The sequence below is a fragment of the Doryrhamphus excisus genome, linkage group LG2, assembly GCF_037039965.1.
Source record: "Doryrhamphus excisus strain RoL-2023G ecotype Guam linkage group LG2, RoL_Dexc_Guam_v1.1, whole genome shotgun sequence".
Taxonomy (NCBI): domain Eukaryota; kingdom Metazoa; phylum Chordata; class Actinopteri; order Syngnathiformes; family Syngnathidae; genus Doryrhamphus; species Doryrhamphus excisus.
In genome coordinates this window covers 6,045,958-6,058,540 of record NC_136358.1, presented here as the reverse complement: position 1 = coordinate 6,058,540, position 12,583 = coordinate 6,045,958, and the positions used below count along the sequence as shown (strand labels likewise).

Below are 12,583 nucleotides of genomic sequence, written 5' to 3'. Positions count from 1 at the left end.
AAGGTCAGTGTTCATGACTCCACCATAAGAAAGGAAGTGGGCAAAAACGGCCAGCCTGGCAGAATTCCAAGACCAAAACCACCGCTGAACAAAAAGAACATTAAGGCTTATCTCAGTTTTGCCAGAAAACATCTCAGAGAAAGAACCTCATACCAACAGTAAAATATGGTGGTGGTAGTGTGATGACCTGTTTTCTTCTTGCTGTGATAAATGGAACCATGAAAGGTTTCTAACACTCCAATCCCACTCAATCCCATCCAAAGAACTGCAGGCCTCACTTGCCTCAGTAAAGGTAGAGGTCAGTGTTCATGACTCCACCATAAGAAAGGAAGTGGGCAAAAACGGCCAGCCTGGCAGAATTCCAAGACCAAAACCACTGCTGAACAAAAAGAACATTAAGGCTTATCTCAATTTTGCCAGAAAACATCTCAGAAAAAGAACCTCATACCAACAGTAAAATATGGTGGTGGTAGTGTGATGACCTGTTTTCTTATGTGGGACCTTTATATGGAGGTGTCATACAGATCTATTTTAAAGTGACCTAAAAACTGCGAAAGTGATCTGCTTTTGTAATTTTACTCATGTTTCTTTTAAAATTTATAACCATCTGTCAAAACTGTGGCTAGCAAATTCCAACAAATCACCCAAAAATAACAACGCCGAGAGCTTCACCTCCGTCGCTTCCTCGCATCATGAAAATCTTTTTTGGTGCACTCTTCTCAACTTCATACCAATAGTTAAAAATCAACTTCTAAGTGGTGTGAATAGTTTAAAAGTCAGGGTTAGAGCGCCACCTGTTGTTTTTTTTTTTTTTGGAGACAGTCTGTGGCTGAACTGCGGCGTTAAATGTCAACATGACCATCAGAGGACGTAGACTAGAAGTAGATGATAGATTGTGTTGCGTGTGCATGACACATCCATGTTGGATGTCCTCCCATGTTTGCTTTTCACTTGCGCTTGCCCGTGTTTGGCTAATTTATACTTTAGTGCCCAGCTGTGTGTGTGTGTGTGTGTGTGTGTGTGTCAGTGCCAATGAAACAAATATAAACTTGCATGTTACATTTAAGTGCGCGTCTATATTTGGACCTCTTGCTTTGTCCATCCATCACTGGCCTGCTGGATTTTAGTTACATGGCCCCTCTCAACTGTTGCTAATCCTTTCAAATGAGCGCTGTGGACTGCCAAAAAAACCTCACACACACACACACACACACACACACATGGTTTGCAGCAGGGTTTCCAACCAAGCCTCAGAGATATTCTTTTCAGGTTTTCGGTGACCAGCAAAGGCCAGCCAAAAACAGTCCGACCGGCCACACACATGCACGCGCACGGGTGTGGGAACAGTGAGGTATTGTTCCTCACTTCCTGCGAGAGTCGGAACGGGCATCACAGTAATTTAGTCAGCCTGGACATTTCCTCTTAGGTACTCCCCATCTTTTTGACTAAAATGTCCTGTACCGTATTAAAGTACACATTTTAATAAGTGTGCTGGTTTTGTGTGACTGTAGCTTTAATGCTAAGTAGCTGTGTGCGTCTCCAAGAACTCTGCAATTGTCCAATGTAATACATGCCATAAGTCACATACAACATAACCATAATGCTCAGCATGGGTGTGTTGCTAAATACCTTTAGCATATGTGCACCTGGTCCTTCCCCCCCACCCACCCCCAAGTGACCCACTCATTGCTTCAGATCCAAAAGAAGGAAACTCCTCACTGGGGACAAGAGCATTGAGAGTTTAGGAGTCTTGGAAATATCCACTACATAATGAATAAAATGTTGAAGGAATGCATGGCGGTCGAGTGGTTAGTTCGCAGACCTCACAGCTAGGAGACCAGCGTTCAATTCCACCCTCTGAGTTTGCATGTTCTCCCCGTGCATGCGTGGGTTTCCTCCGGGTACTCCGGTTTCCTCCCACATTCCAAAAACATGCTAGGTTAATTGGTCTATTCATTCCATAGGTATGAATGTGAGTGTGAATGGTTGTTTGTCTATATGTGCCCTGTGATTGGCTGGCGACCAGTCCAGGGTGTACCCCGCCTCTCGCCCGAAGACAGCTGGGATAGGCTCCAGCACCCTCGCGACCCTCGTGAGGAAAAGCGGTAGAAAATGAATGAATTGCTGAATCATTTTTGGAAAAAAAAATACTAAGGGGGCCAGTGATCCAGTCGCTGGATTTTTGGAGTAGGAAGTTTCATATTCAAATCCATTGGAGGTGCTCCAGTTGTGGTCATACTGGGCCGCCAAGTCCATCTCAACATGATGCCTGTTTAACTGAGTCTTGGTGATGCACAGAAAGGCTCGATAGGAGACAGAACTTGGCTCGGGGAGTTTGATCGGAAAAGTAAATGAAGGAAATTATCCTACTGGGAGACCAAAAGTTGGAAGGAGGTTTGGCACCAGACCCCATCCACACATCACAGCGCTTGTGAAGGCAAAGCAGAAACTCTGAAATGAGCAATTAATTGTGGTGTAAGACAAGCGGTATAGAAAATAGATGGATAGGGGAAGTGCACAGGCAGGAGATCAATGAGACTCACACATGCAAAGTGCAGAGTGAGAGAACATGTCATGAATTTCATTAGAGACCCCCTGGGGTCAAGAATGCTATGGGTGTCGACATTTGCCATTGTTGGGCCGAGTTTAGCCCAGGCCCCCCGGGTTAAAGAACCAGCTTATACAAATGAATCTGTAGCATATAAATGTATAGCCCCCTTATTCTAGCCTCTGGCCTCGTCATCTTATCTTTTGCTGAGTGCAAAGATGTTGTCCGCCTTTATCGCCTTGCTAACACGTCTGAGACGCTTCTTTCCCACAATAGATCAAACCCTCCCTGCTGGCCTTGTCAGAGCCTAATGGACGCATGCACAACAAACGCAGCCTGTGGCCGTGTGTTCTCAGACACAAAGACAGCATGTAAAAACATCCCCCACCAAAAAACGGAGGGAGCGTATTTTGCCAAGGCACACACCCCCCCCCACGCTTTGCTTTGTCAGCACTCTCAGTCGCGATGGTGCTCAACTATATGAGTCCAGCAATCGTAAAAAGTCAGTGCACCTGTTTTGGGTTCAAAATCAAACTATCTTGTGTCATTTGTTTCCTATGTCGCAGTACACCATTCATTTTGTACTGCTTTTTCCTCACAAGGGTCGTGGGGGGTGCTGGAGCCTATCCCAGCTGTCTTTGGGCGAGAGGCAGGGTACACCCTGGACTGGTCGCCAGCCAATCACAGGGCACATTTAGACAAACAACCATTCACACTCACATTCATACCTATGGACAATTAACCTAGCATTAACCTACCCGGAGAAAACCCACACATGCACGGGGAGAACATGCAAACTCCACACAGAGATGGCCGAGGGTGGAATTAAACCCTGGTCTCCTAGCTGTGAGGTCTACGCGATAACCACTCGACCACCGTGCCGCCTGCAGTACACCAAATGAGAGAAAAAAAAGGGAATGCTAACTTCCTTATGGAAATAACAACAAAACTGTCTGCACAAATTGAGTTTGATTGCTGCACTCATACAATTATACCTTGCCGTGCGACAAAGACACACAAACGGACTCACGAAAATAAACACAGTACACACAATAAACACACTAAGTTGTCAAACAAAGGAGATAAAAATAGACAGGGTGTTTATTTACCTAAACCGCAAAGAGGATGGGCCTTTAATTGGAAGCTGTAGAAATGCTGTTACTTCCTACATGTGAAAACTTGTCTGTCATTTATTGTGGTTAATTGGTTCCAGACCAGTTCCAAGGGAACTCCCACAAACTGCGATTCAATATTATATATTAAATTATATATTAATTAAATTATATTTATTATTATTTATTCATTCATTCATTTTCTACCGCTTATCCTCACAAGGGTCGCGGCAGGGTGCTGGAGCCTATCACAGCTGTATTCGGGCGAGAGGCGGGGTACACCCTGGACTGGTGGCCAGCCAATCACAGGGCACATATAGACAAACAACCATTCACACTCACATTCATACCTATGGACAATTTGGAGTCACCAATTAACCTAGCATGTTTTTGGAATGTGGGAGGAAACCGGAGTACCCGGAGAAAACCCACGCATGCACTGGGAGAACATGCAAACTCCACACAGAGATGGCTGAGGGTGGAATTGAACCCTGGTCTATTATTATTTATTTTAATTATATTTATTATATTATATTATAAAATTATATATATAAATATATATATTTATGACCTTCTAAATACTGTTTTTACCATTATTAGAGCCCTTGACACATGAATAACACCCCTATAGTCACCTTTGCACTTGTATTACTCAATGTGGTAGTAATAATACAAGGAAATAAGCCATCTTAGACATAAATAAGATTCACACATTATTAGCATGGACAGCATACTTCCGAAGATGGCTATTGTCTCATCAATATATGTAACAATATTGACACCCTGTGACCACTTATTTTTTTATTTTTCTATTTGGGCAAATATATGAAACATTACAGTGCATTTCTTACATCAATCAAAATATAACTTACCCCTTTTTGCAAGATACAATCATGTTCATGCCACTGTCTTGTTTTCCCCTGTTATTATCATTGTAATATTATTATTGTTATCATTATTATCATTATTGTTATAATCTTTATCATCATGACCATCATTCTAGTCATCATTAATATTACCATTTCCATCATTATAGTTAACAATTTTTTGATTTTTTAAAAAATTGTTTAATTTTACAGACTTAATTGCTTCTGGTAGAGTGCTGTATCATTCCATCTGTTGTTTTCTGAAATCCGCAGTATTTGTGCTTTTATTGTCAATTTATTAATCCACTTTTTTGTAACATTTACATATCATTTTCTGGATTGCATGTGTCTAATCTTGTGCATGAAAAAACAAGAACTTGAGATTGTGTCTGGACAGGTTATTAACACATTAAGAAAACACATATGCAGTGAGCATTCACACAGTCAATAATCAACTGTATTCACTTCCCAGGCCCTGCTTCTTAAAGGCAACTAAAAGTCACAGATATCAGATTACGCTTCGTGTCACGTCTTCTAAGAGCCATATATTTGCATTTACATTCCTGTCAAAAACATTTGGACTGAAGTTGTTCTCAGTGTGAAAAACACACGTAAAATAGATGGACTGATGGAAAAAAACTGGCCCACATGTGTCCAATTGGATCCCCAGTTGATGCTATCGGCCATTGGGAGCCTCCCTAAGTTGTCAGCACAAAGCGGTGGTACATATGAATCTCATTAGAGCTCCTGATGCAGACACCCAGGGCTGAGTCACTCTTTATACGGAACCAAAAAGGACTGACGCGGCGAGGCCTCGCTCCTTTAAAGAATCTTTCCCATAAACTCACCCCCACCACCGCCGCCGCCGCCGCCACTTTACCAAAGTTTGGCACGCAGAGCGGCGAGATGCCATCGTGCATCAAGCAGGGAGGGGGGAGCGCCATTGTGGAAGCACAAAGGGAAAGAGTTTCATTAAAAAGACAGAAGTGGAGCAGAAAGATACAGTATTAATAAGAAGAAAGGATACACTGTTATCTTTCTTCACGGCAGCTTGTTACAGTCATTAGCGGCGCTCGCAGACCGTGACGCGAGCGACCTCCCTGAAGGGCTCATGTCGCCCTCCCTTCCCGAAGAAAGCTAACCTGACATTTCTCACTCACACGTGGGAGTCAAGGCACACAGAAAGGGAGGAACGTTTGTTTTCCTTTCCTTTCAGTATGTGTACTTATACACATATATTCAGGTACTGCATCACCATAGTTGAACAGTCACTACGAGTACATGCAAAATTGGTTGAAACCACTTTTTAGAATACACCTGAACTGTGTGTGAATGCTCACTGCATATGTGTTTTCTGCTTGTTAATAAAGTGGTCACAAGGTGTCAATATTGTTACGTATATTGATGAGACAATAGCCACCTTAGGAAGTATGCTGTCCATGCTAATAATGAGTCAATCTTATTTATGTCTAAGATGGCTTATTTCCTTGTATTATTACTACTACATTGAGTAATACAAGTGCAAAGGTGATTATAGGGGTGTTATTCATGTGTCGAGGGCTCTAATAATGGTAAAAACAGTCAACAGTGGACGCCAAGCTAGTCAGATGTTCCTACTAATGCCTTATATTCTTATGTCTTTATGTTCTAAAGGTGCGCAGTCAAGGGGTAACAGAGGAGCTCAAGTGCCTGAGTCTACTCAACGCTCTGGACCAGGACATCCCTGACCAGCTGGCGCAGCTCCTGGGAGAACCCTGCATCAAGCTGGCCGAGGGCATCAAAGCCTACATCTCCAAGGTAACGTCAAAACAACTGTTAATATATCGTCGCTGCCACCAAAACACGCACTCATAGAGCACATGGAGGCTGATTAGGTGTGAAGGAATACGGTCCTCTGAGGGAACATCTGCAGGGGGTCACAACACACATGGAGTTTTGGGTGCAACCGATTGCAGGCGAGACACGTGCAGCGTATTTTTTTTTTTTGGAATTCCTGAGTGTGGAAACTAGAGCATATCGTGTCCGATGATGGGGATTTTAGACTCTGGTTGGGCCGTGAAATCGGCGTGACCGTTCAATTGTAAGCGGTTGTGCGGTTAATGCTGACGTGTTTTTGTCTCGGCGCTGACGGGCGGGAATTGTTGCTCCTCTGTCAGGCGGCCAGCAGTGACTCACATAAACACCACTGACCTTCTTTCTTGTTTACATCTTGGAGCTTGTGTGTATGCGTGTGTGTTTTATCTGTTTATCACGGTCCAAGTGGCTGAAATCAAGTTGGGGAAGATAGCATAAATAGGTACGTGTTTATATCATTTTAGACCAATAAAAGGTCACGGACACAAGTGTGTAAGTATATCTGTCTGCTGCTATTTTTAGATGTGATGAGTGACCACAATGGCACAGACACAAGATAACTCAACTCAAAAGCTTTTGTTTTGATAACTGTGGCCACTTTGGGTTGCTAAGTATAGTATTTCAAGTGACAAAAGTGACTTTTTAGATGTGTTCTTTGCCATAAGCTTGGTCATTTCAGCCAATACGCTAACCTAGCATGGTGTTGCTGTAATGTAATGTTAGCACTGCAGCACACATAGCTATGCTAGTGTTGCTAAGGTTTGTTTCCTCCAGTTCTATTCCTTAATGTTATGTTCTTGTATGTGATATATGGTATCTATTACATTGGACAAGTGCGGAAAAAGTGTATTAAAAGTGCACAGTAGCGTTTCTTGAAGACACACACGCTGTTGAAGATGGGCATGGACACTTTACAGTTAATTAGCATTAGCATTACTTGGCATTAAAGCTAAACACACCGCTAAAAGCACTAATAAACTGCCTAAACACAAGCATCAATTTCTGCGAAATTCCACAGTTAACAAAAGATTCTGTTTTTATTGGCCAATTCCGCGATTCCATTATCATAGGACCCTAACTATTGTGGGACCTTAGAGAAGAACATAATATAATTTTGGACATTTAAAGTTAAAGGGGACCGATTATTCTTTTTCCACTTTTCTGACCTATAAATGTGTCAAATGATGTCTGCTTCTGACCCAAACGATGTTTGCGCATTTGGAGATGAACCCTGAAAGAAGTTTGGAATGGATTTGAACGATCGGTTTCAGAAGGCGTTCTAACACTGGCTGTTTGTGATGTCACAGAGTGCCACGCTTCCTTATATGGGTGTGCGCTGTAGGCCAGATACGCTTGCTGCCCACCCCCAAGCTCTGCTTCTCCGCTTACGGTCTTGAAAAAAATTAATTGAACTAAATTTGTTTACCGGCACGGCGGTCTAGTGGTTAGCGCGCAGACCTCACAGCTAGGAGACCAGGGTTCAATTCCACCCTCGGCCATCTCTGTATGGAGTTTGCATGTTCTCCCCGTGCATGCGTGGATTTTCTCCGGGTACTCCGGTTTCCTCCCACATTCCAAAAACATGCTAGGTTAATTGGCGACTCCAAATTGTCCATAGGTATGAATGTGAGTGTGAATGGTTGTTTGTCTATATGTGCCCTGTGATTGGCTGGCGACCAGTCCAGGGTGTACCCCGCCTCTCGCCCGAAGACAGCTGGGATAGGCTCCAGCACCCCCGCGACCCCCGTGAGGAAAAAGCGGTAGAAAATTAATGAATTAATAAATTTGTTTACAATTCCTAATAGGCAAACATCAGGCAGAAGTGGTTGGAGTTCCTGATTCCCTACCAGCAAAAAGAAAAAGATTTTAATCAGTCAACAGCATTTCACGCTGGATTGTTTTGTGAACATGGGCCACTATGCTGCTGGATTAGCTGACAAACTGTTGCTGAAGTCTTTCCATCGTTACTTGGTCATGTGCAAGAGTCAGAAGAGCAAACAGTGAGTCACTATTTATCAGTGTCCTAACTGTGTTTATTTTGTGTAAGTAATGAAACGTAATGTGTAGCATTATAGAGTGTGCAAACACAAAGCAGAGAGCAAATTACAACCTCACTGAGTCTGGAGTTGCTATTGGGCATTTCCCACCACAACATGTAATGACCCCATTACACGTTACCAATGTTGTAGAAAACCTCATGCTAAAATGCTAAAGCTCCGTACCATTGAGAGATAGCTTATAAAGTTAGATTCCGCAGCTATCCGGAGGTCCCCATGAGCACCTGGGAGTGTGACCAATCACAGCAGAGTGGACGTGCCTGGGTCATGGGTGGAATACATTAAAACAGACAATTTTAGCAGGAAGCAGAAAATCCAAAGAAATACAGCTGCAAATAGGTGCAGATTATGGAAGATCTAGAAAGCTTCCGTGTGTAGCTTCTCTAGAGGAGTCCACAACTCTATACAAAGGGCACAAAAATAAGCAAAATAGGTGCTCTTTAGTCAAATTCCTGTAAGTACTCAAATTGAAGCTAGCAGTTAGCACAGAGTTTCAGCCCAACCAGCAGTTTATATTTGCAACATCTACATCATGACGCCATTGAATGTATGTATATACATGTGGGTCAAAGTTCAGGAAGAAAAAGAAAGAGTATATATAAGAAGATGAGACCAGACACTATAAATGACGTGAGTGAAAAGGAAGTGGAAAGTGAGAGCAGATGAGAGTTGGGAAAAGAAACTCCGGAACAGCAAATATCCATTTAATTCCCTCTGAAAAGGAAAATAAAAGATGTGTCTGTATATAAAGCACAAATGATGTGCGGATTGGAGGTTTTTTTTGAGAAAATAAAATGCATCAGCGGTACTAAATCTTGTGAGTGTCATCCAAACCAAACTGGATAACAAGAACTCCCTCAGCGGGAAGCGCACTTCCAGCAATCTAGATACAATATTTATGTAAAAAGACAATCCCTGGAAGGACTTGGTCTGTTTTCAATCAGCACCCCGGCACTTTCACATCATGAACGGGTGAAAATCACATCCAGCATGCAACGAGTGTGACTTTCAACAGACAAAAACCAATCAGTCTCAGAGCACACATGGCGGCCCTCTGCATTCGCTCCGGAGGAGACCATTTGAAGAAACATTTAAAAAAAAAAAGTATTTATGAGAGCCTGTGTTACTCTGGCTTTGTGTAAGTCCGTAACAGACTTTGACGAATTGACCTCCAAACTCTTTGTGTGAGCAATGACATCATCTGCATTTTTTGTTGCACTATAAAAATAACTAACAACAGGCGGTTGGTTGTGCAAGAATAATAATGTAAGGTGATACTGTTTATTTATGCACTGCGCATAAAACACATTGCATGATATTACAACATCTAATTAAAATAACAAAATAAACAACTGCAGGAGCCTAGAGTTCGCTTTTGTTGTTGTAACAGTCAATGTGCTAACATGATTTAACTTGACATCAAATAAATCAGAACGTGAGCACTCAATACACTCATAATAACCAGGGGCATATTTACCAAAGACATTTTGACATTTTTTTACATTTATATAAAATGTGAGTATGTAATTTAGGTAGCTTATCTGTCAACTTAAGTTGCTAGTTAATAGCCTCCAACCCCCCCCCAAAAAAAACCTCTAACAAGTGTGAATATAAGGAAATTCTCCTATTTCCAGTATTAGATATCATCCTTAAAGTCTGTGACTTCATGCAAATTCAATAGCGACCTTGCTAGTTGAAAATGGTGACAAGAAAAACTATTCAAGTTAAAGGGGTCCTATTGTGCTCATTGTGCTTTTGTATTGACTTGTGGCCTCCTATAGAGCAGCTACTCACAATAACCAGCACACAAAGCTTGCTAGATCTTCAATATTCTGCACCTATTCTGCAGCGCTTCCTGCTTCCGACCCAAACTGTCTGTTTCATTTGCTCCACCCCAGGCTTTCCTGTAGGTACGCCCACTCCGCTGTGATTGGTCACACTCTGAAACGCTGCTGAGGACTTACAGAATCATCCAAAACCTTATTATCTGACACTTGTTGAATACAATAATACAACATTTGAATATTATGTATAGGTCAGAAAATAATCGGTATAATCGGTCCACTTTAAGCCAAATTGTCGATTCATTCATTTTCTTTAGCGCTTGTCCTCATTGATGTTGCGGGAGAGCTTGAGGTGTTTGTGTGAGCGACGTGGTACACTCTGGACTGGGGTGGGCAAACTTTTTGACTCATGGGCCGCGTTGAGCTAACAAAATTGTCCAAGCGGCCAGAATATATATTTAACACACACACTATTTTACGCTTATAAACAGTCCATCTTGAATTATTTGTCTGATTTTATCTGTAAAAGTGTTATACTATTAGCTATTTAAACATCGGACCACATCAAACTACGAAATTTAATTTTTTAGTTTGTTGTGTTTTTTTTTTTTACTGAATAAGACATCCGACTTGCAAGTCATGTTGCCAGCGTGTATGTTAAAAGTTGAAATACGTACTTAGAAAGCAACTGGCGGACCGGATTCAAACGCTTGGCGGGCCGCATGTGGCCCCCGGGGCCGTAGTTTGCCCATCCCTGCTCTGGCCTGATCATCAGTCAATCAGAGGACACATGCTTGTAGACACACACATTCACTCTTACATTCACACCTATGGATAATTTACAATGAACTAAACATGTGTGTGTGTTTGGGATGTGGAAGGAAGCTGGAGTACTTGCAGAAAATCTACACAGAGACGTTACAAAGGAAAACTAAACCAGGATCTCCTGACTGTGAGGCGGACATGCTAACCACGAGGTCACCATATTGCCAAGTCAAATCAATTGTATTTATACAGCACCACATGTGAAAGTACTTGGCGATGGAGGCAAGGGAAAACTCTCTCTAGGGAAGGAAACCTGAACACAACAAAGCCTGCCTCGACCAATAATAATGCTAATTCAACCTTAAACACCCAGCATCTAAGTCTTACTACAGTATATTTCATACAAGTTCCAACAGTGTTCCACGGCGCCAATAAACGTCCTCAATAACCCCGGAAGCGTTTAACGCCGTGCCTCATTAACACTCCGAGTCGACTGTTTCCATTTAAAAAGCTTCCGCTTGATTGACCTCGGTGTGGCCGCGACAACCGCTGCGAATCGCCCCCCTGCCAGGCGGCGATTTGCTGCTTATCTGATCCCGATTGTAACAAAGAGATGGAGGGCGATTGATGTAATCGCAGCGGTGTTTAAAGGCGATAAAATGGCAGTTTGGTCTCGCTGTATAAAAAACAAGAAACTGTTATCTTATTCGGAGATACAGTCCAGTTGCTCCGACATGCTCCTGTATGCACGACTTTTACAAAAACACGAGGCGCCTATTAGCAGCCTGGTTGACCTCACAAAAATCCTTCTATTAATAAATGCCTCATTCCAACGCTACCAGGGGAATTTCCCTGCAATAATCCAGGACAACCCCAGAGGACAAGCTCATAATTACAACAATGATGTCATATTTTAATATCATGTGACTGAGCAGGGGGGGCTGGGTGGAGCTACTTAGGAGGTCAAGTAGAAAGTGAAAGAAAAATGAAATACAATCCAGACTGAGGCGAGACCACTTTACAGGTTTCCTGTCCTTTTTATATTAACCCACCCAAACCCATCACGGGAGTGTGAGAAGAAAAGCTGAATGAAGTTCAACGCTTTATGACGTGTCAAGTTGAAAAGTTACGCCCGTCACAGTCACAGAAAGTGGCAGGGGGGGTTTAGAAAACACTGTCCACTCACTGATGGAAATGTGATCCTCACATCAGGTGCGATCGGGGGGACAAACCCGAGGCCCCTCTGTGGTAACTGTACATGCATGATCTTAATTTATGTCCATGACAAGGTGAAATTAGCCATTTTAGGCTATTTTTTCTGCAGGTTTCTGTGAACTTTACCAAAAAAAGAAGGTAAACATTTAGCTGATCTATTTCTACAAGAGGCCTTAGTTCATCAAGTCCAGTTAAGACCTTGCTTTATGCACCAGGAACCAAACAGGGCCCTCCCAAAAACTTCTCCGCTTGATCGTAGACATTTTACTGTCTTTGACTCGATGGAAAAGAAGCAGGCTTCGCCACATATCTTAAAGGGGACCTATTATTCTCATTTTTCGACCCGTTGTATTGAGTTGTGGACTCCTATAGAGCAGCTACA

General features: G+C 42.5%; 1 protein-coding gene across 1 annotated transcript in view; it reads left to right on the top strand.

Annotated features, from left to right (window-relative positions):
• tnfsf10l (TNF superfamily member 10, like) overlaps positions 1 to 12,583 on the top strand; it is a 30,712-nt gene that overhangs the window by 7,909 nt on the left and 10,220 nt on the right. The window contains exon 2 of the mRNA XM_058067116.2: positions 6,180 to 6,323. Coding sequence (XP_057923099.2) covers positions 6,180 to 6,323 — 144 coding nt within the window. The remainder of the gene's footprint in view (positions 1 to 6,179; positions 6,324 to 12,583) is intronic.